Genomic DNA, 23,887 nt, shown 5'->3' on the forward strand with positions numbered 1-23,887 from the left:
AAAGAACGATGTCAAGATGAGGAGCAAAAATCCCGTGAAATACATTTATCATGTTGCCCAGGCTCAATTTCAGATTTTCAAAGAGTAGGGAAGAAATCAAACACAGTGCTGATAAGCCGATGGTTTTTCTAACTTCAAAATCATCATCAGAAAAGTAGGTATACATGTATGTATGGTATTCAATGCTAAGATTTTCAGCAGACCCTGTATTACACCAGCATAATATAAAGCCACTAATAGATAAGGCAAAACAATTGATGTCCTTAAGCTCCAACTTCCTAGAATAAGTACTCTTCAGAATCTAGACCATTCTCATGTTAAACCTGTTGTTAGTAGTCAATGATAGGTGATAATAACATAGAATGAGACATGCTCATATCATGTTTCAGACATCATAAAGTTGAAATTTAGTTTCATTGGATTAGAGGAATTAGTTGAAGAAATCAACGCATCTGTAACATTTACAATTAGATCAACACATCTTTTATCCAATATTATCCCAACCTCACATGCAACATGATAGCGAAAACAAGTTTCGGAATACCAGCTGCTCGTATAGATAGAAGAGTCAAAGGTTCGCTTTCAAAAGAAAATTTACCAACTTTGCATTTATCACAAATACTGAAAGCGTAATTTATGTATTTAAAAATTTTCACTACTGCCACTATATGCAAGCTTTTAGCCACTGTTTGGACCAAATCCTCGTGATATTCTGTCCAGAAAAGAAGACTACACAGCCGCAAGTTCCCCAGTTTCTCTCCCAAAACTCAAGGTTAAATGAAACAAGACACGCACACAGAAAAAATAAAAGATTGGGGCATTTTTGGTGCTCAAAGTTTCAAGCTGAAAATCCCAATCACCAGCCGGTTAGGTTTGTCGAAGCCTTCTCCAGTTCTGATATATTTTCCCAAGCAGCTTGTCCTGGCCGGTTTCTCAGACACAAAATGCAATCTGTTATAAGACGGGAGGCATTAGCTATGCTAAGAAGTGCATGTATGACTTCAGTAATTAGACATCATTACTCATAGTAATGGAAAATTATTAAAAAGAAAGGGCGTCTATGATAATAACCAAATTGACATAGATTATCATTACTAACAGCTAAAGACAACTGCACCAATTACCGATCATTTTCTATGTTAATAACCAACTTGACATAGATTATCATTACTAACAGCTAAAGACAACTGCACCAATTACCGATCATTTTCTATGTTACACACACTACCCAAAAACCTTTACCTCTTGAGATTACTGCTTATTCAATTTCAGAATCTCTGACATTTACCAGACTATTTGGCAACTCAGCTCCTGATATTTTGGATCTGCGATACCACAAAAACATAAACCATAGAGTCCTGAATAATGCTCCATTTGCAATGTGAGGAATGAAAATCCGCCCCCAGTATGGGTAATATGGGCCTGGCAGTTTGACCAATGTGAAGAATATTGCTATTGCAATCAGGTGCCATGGAACTTCTGCATCCTGAAAAACAAGCCAAAAGATTGACAGAATGTTATGTGCCAACATTTTATCCCATATGTACTGTGTCAATAACAATATTTGACATTTTGAATAATTCTACTAAGGGAAACAATAATAAACATGTCCAGGCATTCTCTTTGTGATAGATTCTGACTCAAAAGTTACAAGAAACACTAAGGAACAATGACATAAATAAGGCATTCTCATAGTGACTGTAAACAATTTCATAAATATTGACAAGGCATTTCAATAGTCTGCTCAACCAGCATGTTTAAGTTTCCAACATCCTTTATTCATGAGTAACAAAATACATACCTTGAGAAGAGGAGAAAGTTCCAAGGCAGTTTCTTTCAGAAACCCGGCGAGTACAAAGCCAAGGAGTAGGGGAACAGGGATGATGGTCAACTTCCTTTGATGCGCACAGTAGGACATCTCACTGAGGGATGAAACTGCCAGTACGGGTACACTTAGATATTTGACCACTGCTAGTGTAAGATCAAGTATGAGTTGAACAAAGTTCTCCAAAGCTCTGTTCCAAGGAAATCTCTTCACAGGTTGAGGAGAACTGTCCCACAGTCTTCTTGCCTTCTCTTTTATATTGTCAAAATTTACTTTTTCAGGATCACCAGACTCGCCTGTGGCCATATTTATAGCAGAACAGATACTTGGCTTAGTATTCAGAATCACTTGGTTTTGTTTCATGCTCAAACCACATTTGTGTGCTTCAAGATACTGAGTTGAATCCTGATACAACAAAGTAAGCACATAAAAAAGTATGATAAATAATCTTGTCTTTAAAGTAAAGTGAAAATAAGCAAAAGTAAATTAGTAAGCAACCATTGAACTTTAACAAAAAAACATCACTATTCCATGTGTCAAAATTAAATTGATAAAGTTGAATCCAGCATGAAGATTATTGGCCAAAGATAATCTTGTCCAGGAGAGATAGGATACAAGAATTAAAGCAGACATTCAAATGGGCAGTTTATTTTTAAAAGAACAGTACCTGCTTCTTACTATAGATTGTAGAACCAAAATTTTAAGCAAAGTCACCAAACAAATCGAGTAAAAAGAAATTCATATACCAATAAGTAATCATACCTCAAAGCAGAAACAAAAACATAGCACTATCACAAGGAAAATTTAAAGTGATAGGCGAAACAATTCAAGAACTGGAATACTTCTGTTAATTGAACAAAATAAAACATGTGCAAATGCAATAAACATATAACTTCCCATGCTCCTTTTGACAAACAAAGAACCCTAAAACAACCTATCAATTTAAAAGCTGTTAGCATCCGGTACCTTCATACTTTACAATGAACATAGTTAGGTAAGACACAACTCGCCCGGCCAAAGCTCAATACAAGCGGAATAACTTGAAGCACTAGCTAGAGCCATAGCTATTTTGGCAAGTATTACGACTAGTCGATATACAAAGTAATATGGGAATAAAGCTAGCTAGTTGAGCGAATGAACGTGAAGCAATATTGGATACAAGAAGACGCGTGATTTCACAAGTAAATGATGATGCATTCAATAAGATTATGCAATTCAAGAACCATTTCTAATATCTAATTTTACCCTAGACTGAGAAAGACACAGGACAAAAGCTCACAAAAAAAAAAAGGTCAACCCAATTAAAAGCAGGTATAAAACCCAATATTCAGTATGGAATTAATTGGTAACCAACCCAAAAGGAGAAAGAGAAAAGCTTTACCTTGAGCTTATGAAGAAAAGGGGAATGAATTTTTAGATAGGTTTTAGGGAAGCCATGGAAATGGGTAGAAGCAGATAACAAGTGAGAAGAACATGCAGCGATTGTTGCCATTTTCGATAATCACAAAGACCCTTTCTAGAGATTAATGAGTAAATGTCTTGCAGAGGGGAAATTTTTTTATGAAGGGCACAAAATCGCCATTGTTGCAGATATAGTGGGAGAATGGGTGTGGGAGGGATAAGACTGTATCTTTTGATAGTTGGGGCTTTGGGACTCTTCTCTTTACTTGGAGCTTATAGAGGAGAAAGAAACGTTCGTGTAGATGGAGGGTTTATAGGTAGAGCCAGGCTATGCTACTAGCGTGACTATTTCACGCATGGGTGAATCTATCTTTGAACGGTTTATGATATGCAAGTTCAAAAGCTGTGTTACTGAAAGCGGAACTGTATTCTATTTTATTTAATATATAATTATTTTAATTTTTTATTATGTAAATATTAAAAATATGAGTAAACTATACTTTTAAATAAGGTTTGTTTGGTCTTTCTAAATTTTTTTCTCAATTTGATTATTCTAATTTAAATAATTATCCGAATCAATAATTATCTCTAAAAATTCTGTTGATTCACTAACAAATTGCTGACATAACACATGAGCTCATAGAGTGATTGACAGGTGGAATTTTTTTTTACAAAGTTAGGGACCTCTATAATTAACCCAAAATACTTTTTTTTTTACTTTTGATTTCTATAATATGCTACAAGTCCTTCTACTCTTTGAATAATTGAAATTTAGTTTCTATTTTTTACTTCTAAGGAATTTAGTCTCTCTACTTTTCATATTTCCAAATTTAGATCCAACTACTAATGTTGTTAAATTTTTTATTAAATTTGTTGGTGTGGCATTTTAAAATTAAAGAAAAATAGAGTGAACAAAATATGGCAAACAGTATTTTAAAGTGATCGTGGGTGTAGTTTACCCATTTTATATTTAAAATGATGAAAATAATTTAAAAGTTGTTGAAAATTATTTTTTAATATTTACTGAAAAAAGTTAAAATTTTGTCAAATAATATTTAAAATTCATAAAACAAAACTCATTTTGTCAAAATAAATTTAAAAATTCAAAACAAAAAAATAATATGAAAAAATCGAAAATCAAACCGAGTTAAACCGGATTATAATAAAAAGTTTAAGAAATTCAAAAGAAACTCGATCGAATCGAACTAATATCACCCTTGCGACTTTGAATGGGACATGATTTAAGTTTTTAAAAAAATATTTTTATAAAATAATAGTAGTATTTTAGGGGAACTTATATATTGATGTTGCTTTTTTAAAAAAAAATTAAAGATAACATTGAAAATTAATTACAAACCTATGTTGGTTTGCAATCCCGCTAAATCACTTGTTGAATAAGTGATTAATTAAAAAGATGTGTTCATTCAAGAACTTAAATCGGCTACTACTAGTTAACTTATTAATCACGTCATAGTGTACGAATGTCGAGTAAAGAATTAGTAAAAAGTATTATAAATTAAAGTGACTTTACTGTAAATGTGAAATGTCAATTGTACTATTTTAAATGTTACAATAGAACAGTTTAAGTATTTCAATGATTGAACTAATGACATTAAAATCTTATAATAAAAATACTATAAATAGATTATATCTTTTTAGCGTTGACTGTATTATCAGGGTCTCAAATTGAATGACTGTAGTATTTAGCTAAGCATAATAGCAGATTAGAAAGTTGGAAAGGCTTGGACATCATCACCATATGATCGGACCCTTTGATCACTTCAACTTGATGGGGTGGGTTTTCCCGAATCATCCACCCTACAAAATCCATCTTGGAGACCAAATCCTTTTCTGAAATTATAAAAACCCGATTAACCGACCCGTATTTCTTCTGAGAGAGTACTATTTCTCTTGACATGTCTTCTGCACTATACAACCGTATTGGTCTCATCAACATACTTGCCAATGCAGAATCCTGCAATTAATTTTTTTTTACATTTTTTAATTCTACAAGTAGATTTAAGGTGTGACAAATATTTTATATAATGGAGAATTCTATTGAATTTATGTTCATTACAATGTCATTTTCTTAGTTACATGACTATTAAATTAGTTTTGTAATGTCACACCAACAAATTTATTAAAAAATATAATTTTTATTATTTTCTAATTTTTACATATTTTTATTTTTATTTTCTATTTTTTAAAAATTATTATCTCTAACTTCTAAAATTTTAAATAGCATATGAATTTTTACCCCAATTACAAACTCAGACCGAATAGACCGGACCAATGAAGCCGAAGCAGTAATGTGAGTATCGTACCTCAGGTGGGCTGAGCTGGTAGACTTTAGAAGAGAGGAACATTGGACCAAAAGTGAAGGTGGTTGGAGGGCTGCTAGGCCCATCATCATATGTATAATGGTTGTCCATTTGGGAATCTTGATCACGTAATGCCTTTCAACAAAAACAAATTCGTTTCTTTTCAATCATTTATTCAATAATAAAATGAATCATTGCATCATTGCATGCGTACCTTCTGAATGAGAATGGAAACGTTGAGTATTGGACCAGGCATGGAGGCTGTCACAAAAACTGCTACAGAGATTTTTTCCGGAAACATTTCCATTGCTTGAGAGATGGCCAAACCGCCTAAACTGTGACCAACAAGCACCACTTTTTCTTCATTGGGTAACGATGCCATGAATTCCCTCAAGGGCTTTATGTAATCAGAGATCGATCTCAGAGTGTTGACTTGCTGTGGATCAACCCCTGACCCACCCAGGTCTAAGGCGGTAACATTGTGGCCACCTGATTTTAGCAGTGGCACCACCTTGTACCATGACCAAGCGCCATGGCAAGACCCATGAACCAGCACAAACTGCTTTGGTGGCTCCGATGATGTTCCCGGCACCTTGGATAGAAGGTGGCAAATTAAAAGTGAAACTAAGAGCATGAGCTTCCAAATCTGGTACATGTTTTTAGGTTGGGTGTTGGGTATTATCTGGTTATGGACAAAGCTCTTCACTTGGAGCTTTGGTTGAATGCAATATTATAAATCTTTCAGTTGGAATGACAAATTAACTAGAAAATATAGTATATTAATATGGGTATATAAATCATTTGTGTCATTTATTTTTTTCCCCACTTGCCTCATGACACAGGATAATGACATTTTCAATGATGGGCACGGGGACCAAAACAACGATATCAAGGATGGGTTTCTCTCTTTGGATTTGGCGGTTGACTCCAAACCAGAGAAATACATTCCAGATCGGGGTGTAATTAAACAGGAAATTCAATGAATTGTTTGTGAATTATTTGTATAATGTTCATTTATTAAGTTAAATAAATAAGTATAAACAAAATTTTTATATTCATTTAATAAATGAACGAACACGAATTGAGATGTGTTCGGTTCGTTTATATTCACAAACAAGTTCGTTTATTGGCTCATTTATAAGTTCATTTATTAACTATTTTATAAGTTCGTTTATTGACTCGTTCATTTATTAATGATATTTTCTTATAAAAATTCTATTAGTATATATTAATAAAATTATCTTAAAACTCGTTTATTGTTCTATTAATATATATTAATGAAATTATCTTGGTTTGTATTGTTTTTATTTATAATAAAATTATTAATATTTATATTTGACTATTTTATATCTAAACAATATATGTGTATGTATTTATTGTTTGTTTGTTTGTTTATTATTTATTAACATTGTTCGTGAACATGTTCAAATAAATTAAATGAACATATTCGTGAACAATAAATAAATGAACATGAACAGAAATAATTTTAAATAAACGAATATGAAAAAAATTTAAAATTCTTAACGAACACAAATTGAGCATGAACAAATTTAAAAATAAACAAACAAACATGGACAAATATTTGTTCTGATTTACAGCCCTAATTCCGAAAATCACTTTGGTGGGGAAAACTATATATGTTAGACGAGGGCTAAAATCAGGACTGATTTTCTATACTCTTAAAAAAAGGCTGGCCGGTGGAGAACAGCCACAAGATGGGCATAAATCCATACATTTTTGCTTTAAATTTAAAAATACAAGATGAAATTAAAGTGTTTAAGCTGTGCCCCATGGTCAGCCCTTGACTAAAATTCTCATGGGAAAGATGTTGGGCAATTGTTCTCTGATGAGTCAGAGCACATGGTGTTGGATGTAAGCCATTGTATCGTGGGATGAGGCTTACTTAAGCCTAATACCATGGGGGAAGGGATTGGCTTTGATAATGCCCAAGCACTCACCGGACTGGAGAGAAATATTGGGGAAGTTGAGCATGGAGTTTTAGCTTTCCTATTAAGGTAGACCCCAAATACAATATTTTCCCTTTTTTTCTTTGTTTTAGAATCCATTAGGCGTGGGAAAATTTGAACTTATTGATGAGGTAGAAGTTCAAGAGTATGGAAGAATAAAAGGGGCTTAAGACACTTCTCGAAATAAATAAATAAATAAAACAAAGTGAGTAGACAAAAAGGAAAATTGTCACACCCATGTATGACGGATTTGAGATTAAAACGTGTAGCAGTGAAATTATTTGTTTCGCAAAGTGTAATCACTCATTTGTTTATTTTGGCGAATAGGAGTATGTTTATATTAACCGCCGTGTAAGTAAGTGAAGATTCTATTTCAGGTCATTCTACTATTTAAAGAGAAAAATTTTGTTAAGCGAAAACGTAATTATAGTATGAGTTCCACTAAATGAATAGTTCGCCTTGTTTGTTTGAGTAGTGTGCTTGTTGGGTTATAAAATGATCTAATTAGAAACCGACTAGATTGACTAGTTTAATATCCATTATACAATATCTTCATTTATATTTCTCTCGGAGTTTGAAGTAGAGGTGTGCATGGGCCGGGTGACCCGGCCCGACCCTGCCCGAAGACCCGCCTGAAATGTAGAAGGGTTTGGGCAAAAATATAGGCCCGAAAAATGGGCTTGAGCAAAAAAATAAAGCCCGTTTAAAAAACGGATTGAGCCTCGGGTAAGACATTTTTGGACCGGGCCCGGCCCGAATTCACTACATGACAAAAAATATTTTTTTTAAATATTATTTTCTTATTGTTTTCTCCCTATTTTGCTACTATTTTGTTGTTATTGTTGAGATATTGTATAAAACTTATTTTATTATTAATTTTATTATTATTTTAAAGACATTTGTTAATGTTGTTATTATTTTAGAAACATTTGCTTGTTAAGTTGCATCTATTTTAGTGTTGTTTAAGTATACATATTTTTTAAAATTTATTTTAATTTGTTGAGAAGTATTTATTTTGATGTTTTTAGTATTTTTGATGGTTTATATATATTTTAAAATTATATAAAAATAAAATAAAAATTAATATGGATGGGCCGGGTCGGGCCTGGGTTTTAACATTTTTATTCGGGTCGGGCTTGGAAAAAAATTTAGGCATATTATTTGGGAAACGAGCCTAAATTTTTAGTTGGGCACGACCCGAACCCTGCTCGGCCCGGCCCATACACACCTCTAGTTTGAAGGCCATTAAGAAGGACAAACTCTAAATTAAGTGACATTTGGTAAGTTCCATTAAGTAAAATTGGGTTATATATGTGACAAGGGCTCGTAAGAAAGGTTATTCTTCTTTCAATATTACTCTCTGATTCTTTTTTTTTTTTCAAATCTAATTGTATCTCTCCCTTATTAAGTTGGAAGCAAAGGTTCTGGGTTTAATCGGTGCTCATTCCATCTCCGAGTAAGTGTTACGGCTCTACATCTTAGGTTTTGAAAGAGTAAGTCTATAAGGGGTATATGAACAATAAGTTGTTAGTATAAGGTCTTGCATGGGGTTATCTACGATTTAGATGTCATGGAATTTGTATGCATAAGGTTTGTAATAGTGAATCTATGTTCTTTAAGCAGTTGTTATTGTTGGTTTGAGAAGGATGTCTGGGTTAGAGCTTCGAGCTACAATGGGTGAGTATCACATGGGTCTCTAATGTCGATTCCCACAAGTTCTTCTAGATAGATCTCTTGTGATCGATGTTCCAATAACGATGCATAAGTTCTTAAATGACAGTTGAAAAAATATATATGTAATCTTAGTATAACGTTCTTGTGAGTTAAATATGTAATGATTTGTATGTGTGGGTGTAAGTGATTCTTTGAAGCAATTATGTGTGTGTGCCTGGGACGTATACTGTGATACATGTTTGTGTTTATGTGTGTGAAACTTGTATTGAAGTCTGATTTGATTAAGAAAATGAGTACAACCTACCTGAGTGTATACTTATGTTAGATATATGATTGAAAATGTTAAAGAAATGGGGTGTAAAAGAGTAATGGGAGATTATGTGATGTGAGCTTTGACACCATGGTGGTATTCAATATACATGAATTTCGGTATGATAATTCTAAAGAAGTCCATGGTCATGGCACATACTAGAAAGGGGCAGATGAGCTGCATTTATCTACTGAGGTTTTCTGTGTGTCCCAGGGCGACGATGGACAAACCTCACACGATGTGAGTTTAGGCAAATCTATATCGCAAACACAACAGTTCATGGAATGCCTGGGTGGAATTTTGATTGGCCTTTGTGGCGAATTTTGGTTAGCCTTTGTGGCGCATTTTGTTTGACATTTGTGGCAAATTCTGATTAGCCTTTGTGGCATATTCTTTATGCTACCTTTGTGGCATATTCTATATGTTACCTTTGTGGTATATTCTATTTGGCCCTTGCTACGTCCTCTGCTAAGTCTATGTGGTAAATTATGTATCGCAATTGTGGTGAATTATGTATCATAATTGTGGTGAATTCTGGGTACACTCTAGGTGTTCTTTGATAATCAATTTTATGGTAAGAAATGATATGTCTGGAGTTATTTTGGTATGGTTAGCTCTGTGATGTATCGAAGGAGTCATAAGGGAAGTTTCCTGAAAGGAAGTATATATCTATAAGTTTAAAAATGGTATTCACCATGGTAATTCAAGATTAACATTGAAAATTAATTACAAAGCTATGTTGGTTTGCAAACCCGCTAAATCACTTGTTGAATAAGCGATTAATTAAAAAAATGCATTCATTCATAAGCCTAAATCGGCTAATCACTAGTTGACTTACTGATCGCGCCTAGTGTCACGATACAACACACCTAGTGTTACGACATCTTTGGCAGACTACTCCAAGTTGATTTTTCATTGAAGTTTTGCTCCCCTGAAGTGATGGAGGGTCGGTGTCACGACATCATTGCATCAATGTTGCAACACCCAAAGCAATTGATTATTTCCTTAAGGTTTGGCCATAGTCATTTCTTTACACACTCAAATAAACCATTAGACTTCAACATTCACGAGGTCAAGGATGTTATTCATAAAAGTGGTTGAAAAAGCATGTGCGATGATGGATACAAAGTGCATATATTGCCAGAAAGTAGCTAGAGTTATGGATGCAAATCATAGGAAATTTAATTCCATGACAGTGGAAATATAAAATATCAATTTTCATCACGTGGCACAACCTTCACGTATCGCATAGCAAAAACAACCTAAAAAAATGGTTGTCATTACTCTATAACGGTTGACCGTTAACTTTAACAATCTAATGGCTTAAGTGATTGAGATTAATTGAGTGAAAAAAGAATAAGGGTTTAATTAATTTTTTGAAAATATTCAAAGACTTAATTAATAAAGAGATAAATATATATCATAATTGTATTTAAAGTGTATAAAAAATATGAACGATATAAAATTATATTCTTAAAAGGACATATTATAAATAGATTATAATACTTTAAATTTCTTTTAGCGTTGACTATATTATTAAAGTCTCAAATTCAATGACTGTAGTTTTAGCTAAGCATAATAGCATATTAGAAAGTTGGATAGGCTTGGACATCATCACCATATGATCAGACCCTTTGATCACTTCAACTTGATGGGGTGGGTTTTCCCGGATCATCCACCCTACAATATCCTCCTTGATAGCCAAATCCTTTTCCGAAATTATAAAAACCCGATTAACCGACCCGTATATCTTCTGAGAGAGTACTATTACTCTTGATATGTCTTCTGCACTATACAACCGTATTGGTCTCATCAACATAGTTGCCAATGCAGAATCCTGCAATTAATTTTTTATTCATACATTTTTTTAGATTCTATAAGTAGATTTAAGGTGTGATAAGTATTTTATATAATGCAGAATTCTATTGAATTCATGTTCATTACGATATCATTTTTTAATTATATTACTATCAAATGAGTTTCGGAATTTCACACCAATAAATTTAATAAAAAAGTTTAATAACGTTAACAATTAAACATGCATGCATTTTGAAATTGAAAAGTAAAGAGACTAAGGCGGTTTGGTTTCTCAAAATATTTTTATTTTCATCTCTAGAGAATAGTTTTCATTTTCTGTTTTTTTTAAATTGAAAATATGTTTGGTAAATAAAATAATATTTTTAATAATAAAAACATGAAAACAAACTTAGTAACTATTTTTTTCTAATAAAAATAAAATATAATAACTACATTTATACGAACTCAAAACAGTGTACCAAATTTAATATTGAAAATACTTTTGTGTTTACATGAGTTTGAACTAAGGGCAGTTCATCTAAAGTTAATAGTCCTTGTTTTAATTATTTTCATTCTTACAAAATATTTTTAGTGAAAACAGTAAAAATAATTTTTATTATTTTCTAATTTTTCACATATTTTTATTTTATTTCCTTTTTAAGAAAAAGATTATTATCTCTAAATTCTAAAATTTTAAATAGCATATGAATTTTTACCCGAATTACCAAGTAATTGATTAAAAACTCAGCCCGAATAGACCGGACCTATGAAGCCGAAGCAGTAATGAGAGTATCGTACCTCAGGTGGGCTGAGCTGGTAGAGTTTAGAAGAGAGGAACATTGGACGAAAAGTGAAAGTGGTTGGAGGGCTGCTAGGCCCATCATCATATGTATAATGGTTCTCCATTTGGGGATCTAGATCACGTAATACCTTTCAACAAAAACAAACCAGTTTCTTTTCAATAATTTATTCAATAATAAAATGGATCATTGCATCATTGCATCATTGCATACGTACGTACCTTCTGAGTGAGAATGGAAGCGTTGAGTGTTGGACCAGGCATGAGGGCTGTCACAAAAACTGCTACAGAGATTTTTTCCGGAAACATTTCCATTGCTTGAGAGATGGCCAAACCGCCTAAACTGTGACCAACAAGCACCACTTTTTCTTCATCGGGTAACGATGCCATGATTTCTCTCAAGGGCTTTATGTAATCAGAGATCGATCTCAGAGTGTTGACTTGCTGTGGATCAACCCCTGACCCACCCAGGTCTAAGGCGGTAACATTGTGGCCACCTGATTTTAGCAGTGGCACCACCTTGTACCATGACCAAGCGCCATGGCAAGCCCCATGAACCAGCACAAAGTGCTTTGGTGGCTCCGATGATGTTCCCGGCACCTTGGATAGAAGGTGGCAAATTAAAAGTGAAACTAAGAGCATGAGCTTCCAAATCTGATACATGTTTTAGGTTGGGTGTTGGGTATTATCTGGTTATGGACAAAGCTCTTCACTTGAAACTTTGGTTGAATGAAATATTATAAATCTTTCAGTTGGAACAACAAATTTACTAGAAAAAATAGTATATTAATATGGGTGGGTATATAAATAATTTGTGCCATTTATTTTTTTTTCCCACTGCCTCATGACACTGGATAATGACATTTTCAATGACGTGCACGGGACCAAAACAACAATATCAAGGATGGGTTTCTCTCTTTGAATTTGGCGGTTGACTCCAAATCGTAGAAATACATTCACATTGGGGTGTAATTAATGTTGAATGAATTGTTTGTATCACGTTGATTTATGTTTGTTTATTAAGTTAAATAAGTGAGTATAAATAAAATTTTATATGCGTTTAATAAACGAATGAACACGAATTGAGGTGTGTTCGGTTCGTTTATATTCACAAATAAACTCGTTTAAAAGCTCGTTTATTAACTCGTTTATTTATTAATGATATTTTCTTATAAAAATTTCATTAGTATATATTAATAAAATTATCTTGGTTTGTATTGTTTTTATTTATAATATAATTATTAATATTTATATTTAATTATTTTATATCTAAACAAATATATGTGTATGTATGTATTTATTGTTTGTTTGTTTGTTTGTTATTCATTAACATTGTTGGTGAACATATTCATTGAATGTTCGCGAACATGTTTGAATAAGTTAAATGAACGTGTTCGTGAATATTAAATAAACGAACATGAACACAAATAATTTTAAATAAATAAATGTGAACAAAAATTTAAAATTCTTAACAAACACAAGTTGAGCACGAACAAATTTAAAAATGAACAAATGAACATAAACAAATATTTATTCGTTTAAGCTCAATTCATTTACAGTCCTAATTCCGGAAATCACTTTAGTGGGAAAAACTATGTTAGACGGGGGGCTAAAATCAGGACTGATATTCTATACTCTTAAAAAAAGGCTGGCCGATGGAGAACAGCCACAAGATGGGCATATATTTTAGCTTTAAATTTAAAAATACAAGATGAAAGTGTTTAAGTTGTGCCCCATAGGCAGTCCTTGACTAAAATTCTCATGGGAAAGATGTTGGGCTATTGTTCTCTGATGAGTCAGAGCACATGGTGTTGGATTTAAGCCATTGTGAATGCCCAACAAGAAAAAGGAAAAATCGTGGGATAAGGCTTACTTAGGCCTAATACTATTGGGGAAGGGATTGGCTTTGATAATGCCCAAGCACTCACCGGACTGGAGAGAAATATTGGGGGAAGCTCAAGAGTTTGGAAGAATAAAAGGGGCTTAAGACACTACTTGAAATAAATAAATAAATAAATAAAACAAAGTGAGTAGGCAAAAAGGAAAATTGTCACACCCAAGTCTGACGGATTTGAGTTTAAAACGTGTATTAGTGAAAATTTTTGTTTGGTGAAGTGTAATCCACCAATTTGTTTATTTTGGTGAATAGGAGTAGGTTTATAGTAACCGCGGTGTAAGTATATGAAGATTCTATTTTAGATCATTCTACTATTTAAAGAGAAAATTTTTGTTAAGCGAAAATGTAATTATGGTATGAGTTCCGCCAAATGTATAGTACGTCTTGTTTGTTTGAGTATTATGCTTGTTGGGTTGTAAAATGATTTAATTAAAAACCAACCGGATTGACTGGTCTAATATTCGTTATGCAATATCTTTATTCATATTTCTCTCGGAGTTTGTAGGCCATTAAGAAGGACAAACTCTAAATTAAGTGGCATTTGTTAAGTTTCATTACGTAGAATTGAGTTATATATATGTGAGAATGGTTTGTGAGAAATGTTATTCTTTTTTCAATATTACTCTCTGATTCTTTTTTTTTTTTAAATCTAATTGTATCTCTCCCTTGTTAAGTTGGAAGTGAAGGTTCTAAGTTTAATTAGTGGTCATTCCATCTCTGGGTAAGTGTTACGACTCTGTATGTTAAGTTTTGGAAGAGTAAGTCTATAAGGGATATATGAACAATAAGTTGTTAGTATAAGGTCTTGCATGGGGTTATCTACGATTTAAATGTCATGGAATTTGTATGCATGAGGGTTGTAATAGTGAATTTATGTCCTTTAAGCAGTTGTTACTACTGGTTTGAGAAGGATATCTGGGTTGGTGCTTTGAGCTACAATGGATGAGTATCATGTAAGTCCCTAATGCCGACTCCTACAAGTTCTTCTAGATAGATCTCTTGTGATCGATGTTCCAATAACGATGCATGAGTACTTAAATGACTATTGAAAAAATATATATGTAATCTTTGTATAACGTTCTTGTAATTTAAGTATGTAATGATTTGTATGTGTGGGTGTAAGTGATTCTCTGAAGCAATTATGTGTGTGTGTGCCTGGGATGCATACTGTGATACATGTTTGTGTTTATGTGTGTGAAATGTGTATTGAAGTCTGATTTGATTAAGAAAATGAGTATAGCCTACTTGAGTATATACTTATGTTAGATATATGATTGAAAATGATAGAAAAATGGGTGTAGAAGAGTGATGGGAGATTATGTGATGTGAGCTTTGACACCACGATGGTATTAAAAGAAGTTTGTCAGAACAGTAAACATGAATTTCGGTATGATAATTTTGAAGAAGTCCATGGTCATGGCACATTCTAGAAAGGGGTGGATGAGCCGTATTCATCTACTGAGGTTTTCTGCATGTCCCAGGGCGATGATGGGCAAACCTCACACGATGTGAGTTTAGGCAAATCTATATTGCAAACAAGACAGTTTATGGAGTGCCTGGGTGGCATTTTGATTGGCCTTTGTGGCGAATTCTGGTTAGCCTTTGTTGCGCATTCTATTTGACATTTGTGACGAATTCTGATTAGCCTTTGTGGCGTATTCTGTATGCTACCTTTGTGGCATATTCTATATGTTACCTTTGTGGCATATTTTGTTTGGCCCTTGCTACGTACTCTGCTAAGTCTATGCGGTGAATTATGTATCGCAATTGTGGTGAATTCTGGGTACACTCTGGGTGTTCTTTGATAATCAATTTTATGATAAGAAATGATATGTTTGGAGTTATTTTATATGGTTAGTTCTGTGATGTATCGAATGAGTCATAAGGGATGTTTCCTGAAAGGAAGTATATATCTATATGTTTAAAAAGGGTATTCGCCATGATAATTTGTTAGTTAAAAATACGGGTGTATTCGCAATTATGAAAGATATAAGTATCCATATGTTATTTGGACTCTGCCATATTTGAATAGTATCATGCCTGGTTCTGGGTCCCTAAGGAATTGAAGTTGTTAGCTTGAGTGTCTGGTGTTTTGTAACAAAGATGTGCAGAATTCATTTGAATGATCTAAAGTGTACTTATCATGGTAATTCGCCAAAAGTAAGATTTGTAAGTAGTATCCGCCAAGAGAATAGTACTTGTGGTTGACTGTTCTGGAATAACTATTTTATGGTTGTTGAAGGGAAGAGAAATGGCAGTATTAACTGGTAAAATCTTGAGTCAGCCTTTTAGTAAGATGAAAAATGATAAGTTAAGAACATAAGTGGTGTATAAGTACGAGGTTATCCGACGATGTGAAGGTATCCGCCAATAACAGAATTGAGTAATCTGATTTTGCATGATGAAGAATTCAATAAGTAAGTTTAAAAAGGTAATTTATATTCAAGCTTAATAAGTTCTCCTGAACTTACAAGTGTTATGATTATGTTTCATATTTTTATATGAACGAGCTCGACAGGAGGGACAAGCAAGCAGTGTGCCAATGTAGCGGCGAAGCAGGTTGCTATGCATACGGTGGACCATTAGTAAATAAGGCGTATTGTAGAATTATGCTTTAAAGACTCTATCTTTAGTACATGTTTGAAATGTAAAAGATATAGTGACAAGTAATGGCAGAGCCTAAGTTTTTTTGGGGCGGAATTAAATTGTATATTTTTGCGATAGTAAAAATACAATTTCATCATTTTAATAGCCTATATCTTTATAATTTTTAAAGGGTTAAACCAATTTTTTATCATTTTTGAAAGGTTAAAGTGCAATTTTACTATTACTAATTTAAAATTTTATAAATTATAAAGGGCTTAAATTAAAAATTTACCATTTTATAGGGGCCATGGCCCCCCTGGGTCTTCATTATGCTCCACCACTGGTGACAAGTCTAATGTATTCTATTATGTCTAAATATTTTCAATTGCTTCTTTAAAAATAAGATTAAATATAGTAATTTTAAAAATGTTTAAAAGTCGAGTTGAAGAGAGCTGTTTTGAAAATTTTGTTAAATATTATGTGCAATAACACTCGAAATTTGGACTCGATGATTCGGGTCGCGTTAAAGACATTACAAGTAAGACGAGATCTGTGGGGCATATAAAAAAGAAATCGAGTTAATGAAGCATCAGCTTAGGTTCTTGAGACATGATTATGGTCCAGAACTAATGGAATTGCCAACCGAAGAGATCAAAGGGAGTGAGGAGGCAATGACCTCCTCAGAGGAAAGGCTTAACTAAACTTGATAGCTTTATTTAAGGCGAGGAACAAGACCTTGAATAAAGCTACAATCTTTTGGCTTGATAACTTTATTGGTTGGGATGATCCAGGGGTCAGATTATGAGGTTGAGGTTCCTGTAACTTCGTAGGATCTAGTTTGTTTTGTTATTTAGTGTTGCAACAGTTATACAGGATGTTTCATCTTACTCTTAATCACATGCTAACATTGTTAACACAGCTATTTGTTTTAGGTGGCTGAACTTAGGATTCACATTGACCTAAAGTTAGAATCTCGAGTTAACAGTCATGGAAAACTTGTATTATCGTTATCTACCTTAAGGAGGTTGCGCTTACAAACGTCACTCCATAGCCAGACCTTTTTCCTTTTTCTTATTTGTTATTTGTGTACTTTGTATTTCTGAATTTTCTGGTCCAAAGGTTTTTGTAGTTGACGATGACATCCTGTTCTTTTAACTTTCTCATTTTCCTACATCGCCCCATAAAACAATGTTTTTGTTGCCTTCTCAACCATTGGCCACTATTCCAAATTCCAACTTTTTGCATTGGTTTCCAGCATCCGAAATAAGTTCTTTGATATCACTAGAATTACATACAGCATGGTCAATGAGTGGGGCTCCGTTAGGCTTCCCTGGTATCAAAGTTCGGCCAGTGGAACCTAGTTGGCAAGATTTAGATCAGTGTGTCAAATTGAGATCAAATGACTTGCGCGTTGCATTTTATGTTTGCATTATATGACTTACCCCCACCTTCACTCACTGTATGGTGCAGTTCACTGTTTCATGTAAAGCACAAAGGTCGCAGTTCAGTTTTCCAAAATAGTGACCATAAAATCAAGAACAAGAAAATTTTCTTAAAACATTTGAAATCCGTAAAAAAGAACATGATGTTTGAATTTCATTTGATCCTTAACGTGGAAATGGTTTGTTTAACATTCCAGATTAACATTCAAGTTTAACAATGAAATCTACACAAAAGAAACTGCTTTACCCCCTGCTTAAAAAATGAGTTCAGTTTCAATGGTGTAGAGCACAAAAAGTTTAGTAATACTGGGGGTTAAAACCCATCTAAGATGCAACTATTTACATTCGCACTAACAAGACATGCAGAGAATTCAGGTTTTCAAGCAGCTGGCATTGAGTTCGAAAGGACCACATACGACAAATTTTGGAGTCCATCCTGGATTTTGCTCACTGCAATGTTCTGATCACTACGGAGATGTTCAGAGAAGGAATTAGCTTTCTCCTGGATAGATGCTTTTGTAAGTGCTTCATGTGAATCTGCATTAACACTCTTAATGGCCGCTAGATAAGCTCCAGCTACATCGGATATGCCTGAACACATTTAAAGATAATCACCCTCGGCTGAGATGCATACCAATGTTAAACATATATAATATAACTGATAACAAAGAAGTACAAGGAAATTAACCTGTGATAAAGCTGCTGGATACAGCTTCCACGTATCCTGTCATTGATTGTGCCTTCAATCTTATTAGTTTAGCCTTCTCAACAGAATCTTCTGGCCAGTCAATATTCATCATATCACCATCGGCATCTTCATCTTGAACTTTGTTAGAACCAGATATGACAGATTTACCCAGCATCAGGAGATGAGACATTGCTAAACAGCACATTTCTGAAAGCCTCTGCATAGACGCGCATAATCTTTTAAGATCGCCAAGGTACAGGAAATGAAAATCATGTTCAAAAATAATTATCAAAATGTTGAAAAGAATTTGAAAACATCTCAATACATGAACCCCCTCTGAGTGCAGCGAATCTAGCCTTCCAGCAGTTCTTTGAATTACATCATTAACAGCTAATCCTGCCAATGCATTTGTGAACCTGGAAATGTTGTGGAATTAACAACAGACCAGCAACAATTATGAATATCACTATGCTTATGAGAAGAAGAAAAAAAGACGACAAATAAAAGTTTACAACACTATAATATGAGTTGATAGTTCAGAACAAGAGTTATATCACTATTGCTGTATACCCATTCTGAGTTCATACTGGATCCAGAAACCCTACAAACTTGCAAGTTGCACCCATGCTTATAATATAAAAAATGTTAGGTCAAAATCTATTATTGTGCATTCCAAAGCATGTCTAAGACTTAAATTCCAAAGGACAAAAATGGAATAGTTATCAAGCAAAGGCTACTTAGCATATAGAACCAAAACCAAAACCAACTCATTAAAAGAAAATTCCAATTTGATATTTAATGGATGAGCTCCTGAAAGAAAGCCCAAACAAAAGATGCCTATAAGTAGTGCAGACAATCAGAGAACCACAGTATATAGCCATTGGCCACTAATGCCATGGAGCAGACAATTTCTAAGCTAAGGTAAATGAAAAGCCATCTGTGTTCAGCAAATTACCCAACAGCCATATCAGCAGCCTTGCTGACACTTGAATCATGTAAAATTTTCATCTCATCATGACTGCCATCAGTTCCAGTCTCTATTTTCTTTCCTTTGGCCGACTGTGGACCATTTCCATCAATTTCAGCATCTAAACTGAAAATTTGTTGGATTTGTTTAAGCTTTCCCTCATACACAGATTTCTGTTCAGAAGGCAATTTTGCTTTTCTCCGGTTAAACAGAAGGGCATAATGGCTGGATAATGCTTCCAGTTCCTGAGTTATGTAAAAAAAATTTAGTCATTTTAATCATCAAATATCAACTTCAAGTATAAGAAGCTAACCTCTAACTGCTCTGGACCTCCGTATATGTAGAAGCATCGATCAAAACTAACTTCCTCTACCGACTGATCCTCATCAGATAGATGCTCAGTGCCCTTAGAGTTCTTTTCAACTTCTATACCAGTTTCATTGATCAGTAAATCCATAGTCTCCTTTCCCACATATTCAAGCACTTGCATTCCCTTTGTCGTAAAGGCTTTTCCAGACTGCAATATAAATGTGAGAAACAAGAGATCATCATAACATTACCAAACAGGATAACAGGGACTGAACAATGACAAACCTCAATTAATGAGGGTGCAACTGAACCAGCGGGTAAACCTCCATGCTGAATGGAATCTGCAATGTTCACAGCAGAATGCTCAAGCCTATACAATAAAAGAGACAAACCTATTAGTGGAAAAATGCTTTCACAAGTATCCGTTTCTTGAGTTCTATGGCAACTATGAACTATGGAATGCCACTGCATCAGGAGAAAATTGAGGAAAATTATATAATGAAGCACAAAATAGAAAATAGAAGGAAATTAGACAATGGAAGCACAAAATCAAGCAGCAGCCTATGGTACTCACTTGTTTATCTTAGCATAACAAATCCCATTTCTAGAAATAAGTCTATCCAAACATGACATCTGAATATTCTCAACGCCAGGAAAATTCTACAGAGTCCCAAGTGATACATGAGTGGTTAATGTCTTGAACATACAGTCACATCATGGCTTTTACAGAGGAAAGGTAAGATCCAATATATGGGAAAATATTCTATGATAGTAGAACTCTGAATCCACTAGTTAGAAATTAAATATTCACACTGAAGGACTTCCAAAGATTTGTTTTGAAGACGCATTGCAATTAACAAGCATCAATTCTTTTTTCTCTTTTTTTTTGTTTGTTAGCTCCTGGAAACCAACTAATTATTTTAAAACCAAACTCTATATAGCTTGCAATTTGAACAATCAATCTTCTGCCGTATGCAATCAATAACATGATGCAAATAAAATGACACATTGAAAGACATGAAACATACTTCTGAACAAAATTGGTACCCCCCTTCCATGCACTCCCTAGTGCCTGCCATGCACCAGAAGCAAAATTTTCAACAGAGTTGTCAAAAACCTTCAAACCCTGCAAACAATGAAAGTAGAATATAAAAGATAATAAACCAAAATATTGATTCTGGTCCATCAGAACGATATGGTACAACTGAGTACACACCTTGGTGTGTCTGCAGAAACAAAGCTTAGAGAAAATTACCATCATTCCAGATTTGTACAGCAAATACTAGTAAAAATAATATAAAAATGACTTGCCTGACCAAGGAAAGAATCGCCACTTGCTTTCTCTAACTTATCCAGAGCAGATTTTCGTAGCTTGTCATCCTCATCCTCATCCTCACTTTCCTTTTCACTTGGAGATTCTTCTGCTTCATCTGCCTTAGAAGATTCTGACTCTTCAGCAATTTGTATATCTGCAATGCTCTTTGCAGCCTTCTCTGCAACCACAGAAGCCTGCATCCAGAAAGCACTGCTTAACAAAATTGAAAACAACCTCCTATAACTAATTATTACATGAGAAGTTGCATAAATCTCCTATAATTATCAATTTATGTTATTCAGGATCTTTCTAGATCATAAAGATAATTCTCATTACTGGATACCATAAAGAGGATTCTCACAACTGGAATCAAGAAACTTTCAAGTAACCATTTGAAATGTTTAAAAGCGACATATTACTTCCCAAAGCCTAAAAACTCATACTGCACAAACTGAAATCTGAAAGTGTTAAGAGGACAGTGAAAATATGAAAATTATTGACCTTAAGGGGGCACTTGTTGATCTTAATATTATTATACCATTTTTCCTATTCAACATTTCCAAATTCACCAAGGATAAAATAGCAATAGTTTGCATAGGAAAAGCAAAATGCAAGTGATCCCTGAAACCAAATAGGAAAAGTATAAATTTAACTCAGATTCCTTAAGCAAAATGGCCTAGTTGCAAGTTTGACAAGACTCGTTTTCAAATAATGAGTCGGACAAATTTTCACCCAAAATAGTGAATAGAGTTCTTTGTAAGGAATGTAATTTCAGTAATAAATCACAACATCTAGTATCTATGTGAAACTTAAAGATATTTCTACAACCAGCAGGTCTAACGTAACGAATAAATGACTACAGTAGCAACTTCTTCGGTCCTCAAACAGCAAGCTGCATCTTTGACAAAATGCATTTAAAAGCAAATCACAAAAGGCTCCACCTAGAATTGGGGAAAAAAATAGAAAAAGAGTTCATTATGGATAAATAACACATATTTCCTTTGCCATAATCAAATTGATTACATACATTATAACCATTTTATGGATACGGGAGTTCATGAAAAGGCTGGGGCAAGTAAGGAATTCTACTGCAATTAATTCTTTATTATGTAATGACCAAATTCAGACCATGCAAATCCAACACCTAGGATATGAATTTTAATAAAAGATTAGGTTTTTGAACAGCGAACTTCATTTTTCTCTTCCTACAATGCTTCACGTATTAAACACAGAGTAAGGTTTAATTCATCAAAACCAAAAATCTCTAATAACTAAACCCATACTGAATAAGGTTTCCACAGTATCAAAAACCTGCTAAATTAAACAACAAAGTGATGCACACTTCAAAATGGGTATTCGAAAAAACAGTCCCAAAACAGAATGTTTCAGTCCAAGATCTAGATTCACTCAAACCCACATATCTAAACATAATAAAATAAACAATCTTTCATTGGAATAACAAATCCCGGAAAATGATTATAAAAAGGGAAAAAAATGAGGCGTACATTGCGAGAGATCTCCTCAGCGGCAACAGTGGCAGCCTTTTGAAGATCTGAGAGAACCGAGAAAGCAGAGAAACCCCAACCGCCCCATCCTCCTCCACTATTTGGCGCTGTAGTTGAAGCCGCTAATTGCTCCTCCGTTTTGGGTTCTTCTTCTTTTCCTAGCTCTTCCTTTTCTGAAGATACTAATTGTTGTGGTGGTGGGTTCTTGGCATCTTCCATTTCTTTTCTTTGCTTTCGTATAAAAGAACAAATTAAAAGTTGGTATATCAAACAAAGAACCTATTTAAGAAAAAAGTTATGTTTGGCTTCGATTTTCTGGTATTTTAGAGAAAAGGTTGAATGAGATCTGTGCAAGGATAGTTGGAGGTTCAAGTTGTTGAGAGTCGAGGGGGATAGCGGCTGTTTTCAGTCGATAATTGACCACGAAACCGTGACTCAACGTGCGACCAAAGGCAATCGACTTTCAAACCATAAGCAAACCTAACGCTGCCGTTTTATGATTGGTTGGGGCCACTGGGCCAGAACAAACCTATTCTATTCACATTCTCAACCCATTATCCACAGATTGGATTAAAGTTTTAAGGGTAAACTACCATTACTCCCCCAATTATGAGTAAATTTTCATTTTAGTCAATTAATTAAAAGAGTTATAATTTGATTATAATATTTTTAAATTTATATTTTTATTCTTTCGTTAACAAGAAATGATTATAATATTAATTTTAGTCCTCAATTTTATAATTTTTATTAATTTAACCTTAATTTTGTATAAAACAATTGAAATATTTTTGAACTTTTAAAATTCTAAAAAATCTAAAAGTACATCAAAAATTCAAAAATAAAAATTTAAAAATATATAAATTCTAAAAAAAATTAAAGTAGGAGAAAATAGGAAAAATTATTTTTAAACCCTCCAAATTTTCTCTCTATATTATCTGTATAAAAATATACAATGTTGTTCTTTAAAAATACAAAAAAATATTATAAAATTCTAAAATATTATTTAAAAAATCTAAAAATCTTATAAATTTTAAAAATATATAAAAATTACAAAATTTAAAATTCAACTATCCAAAACTTATCA

General features: G+C 33.6%; 4 protein-coding genes across 5 annotated transcripts; all 4 read right to left on the minus strand.

Annotated features, from left to right (window-relative positions):
* Positions 1 to 533: 533 nt before the first annotated feature.
* Positions 534 to 3,630, minus strand: LOC108479951 (uncharacterized). Of its 2 annotated transcripts, none has more exons than XM_053022629.1 (4): positions 3,207 to 3,630; positions 1,802 to 2,230; positions 1,289 to 1,486; positions 534 to 951 (listed from the first exon to the last, which is right to left on the minus strand). In XM_053022629.1, the coding sequence occupies exons 1-4, from the start codon at positions 3,315 to 3,317 to the stop codon at positions 934 to 936; spliced, it is 756 nt and encodes a 251-aa protein (XP_052878589.1). In that variant the 5' UTR covers positions 3,318 to 3,630; the 3' UTR covers positions 534 to 933. The 2 variants fall into 2 exon arrangements, with proteins under 2 accessions (XP_052878589.1, XP_052878588.1); XM_053022628.1 differs by having other exon boundaries at positions 1,243 to 1,486; positions 3,207 to 3,622.
* A 1,116-nt stretch (positions 3,631 to 4,746) lies between these two features.
* Positions 4,747 to 6,296, minus strand: LOC128285682 (methyl jasmonate esterase 1-like). Its single transcript, XM_053023551.1, has 3 exons — positions 5,762 to 6,296; positions 5,551 to 5,682; positions 4,747 to 5,201 (listed from the first exon to the last, which is right to left on the minus strand). Exons 1-3 carry the CDS (start codon positions 6,200 to 6,202, stop codon positions 4,908 to 4,910), a joined length of 867 nt encoding a protein of 288 aa, XP_052879511.1. The 5' UTR covers positions 6,203 to 6,296; the 3' UTR covers positions 4,747 to 4,907.
* A 4,667-nt stretch (positions 6,297 to 10,963) lies between these two features.
* Positions 10,964 to 12,887, minus strand: LOC108478698 (methyl jasmonate esterase 1-like). The gene is made up of 3 exons (XM_017781173.2): positions 12,317 to 12,887; positions 12,094 to 12,225; positions 10,964 to 11,335 (listed from the first exon to the last, which is right to left on the minus strand). The coding sequence occupies exons 1-3, from the start codon at positions 12,755 to 12,757 to the stop codon at positions 11,027 to 11,029; spliced, it is 882 nt and encodes a 293-aa protein (XP_017636662.2). The 5' UTR covers positions 12,758 to 12,887; the 3' UTR covers positions 10,964 to 11,026.
* Positions 12,888 to 18,144: 5,257 nt separating this feature from the next.
* LOC108479775 (uncharacterized) lies at positions 18,145 to 23,357 on the minus strand. Its single transcript, XM_017782554.2, has 9 exons — positions 22,804 to 23,357; positions 21,295 to 21,492; positions 21,012 to 21,109; positions 20,269 to 20,353; positions 19,988 to 20,191; positions 19,663 to 19,919; positions 19,033 to 19,123; positions 18,708 to 18,924; positions 18,145 to 18,610 (listed from the first exon to the last, which is right to left on the minus strand). The coding sequence occupies exons 1-9, from the start codon at positions 23,020 to 23,022 to the stop codon at positions 18,399 to 18,401; spliced, it is 1,581 nt and encodes a 526-aa protein (XP_017638043.1). The 5' UTR covers positions 23,023 to 23,357; the 3' UTR covers positions 18,145 to 18,398.
* Positions 23,358 to 23,887: the final 530 nt, after the last annotated feature.

This window comes from Gossypium arboreum, chromosome 12 (genome assembly GCF_025698485.1).
Source record: "Gossypium arboreum isolate Shixiya-1 chromosome 12, ASM2569848v2, whole genome shotgun sequence".
Taxonomy (NCBI): domain Eukaryota; kingdom Viridiplantae; phylum Streptophyta; class Magnoliopsida; order Malvales; family Malvaceae; genus Gossypium; species Gossypium arboreum.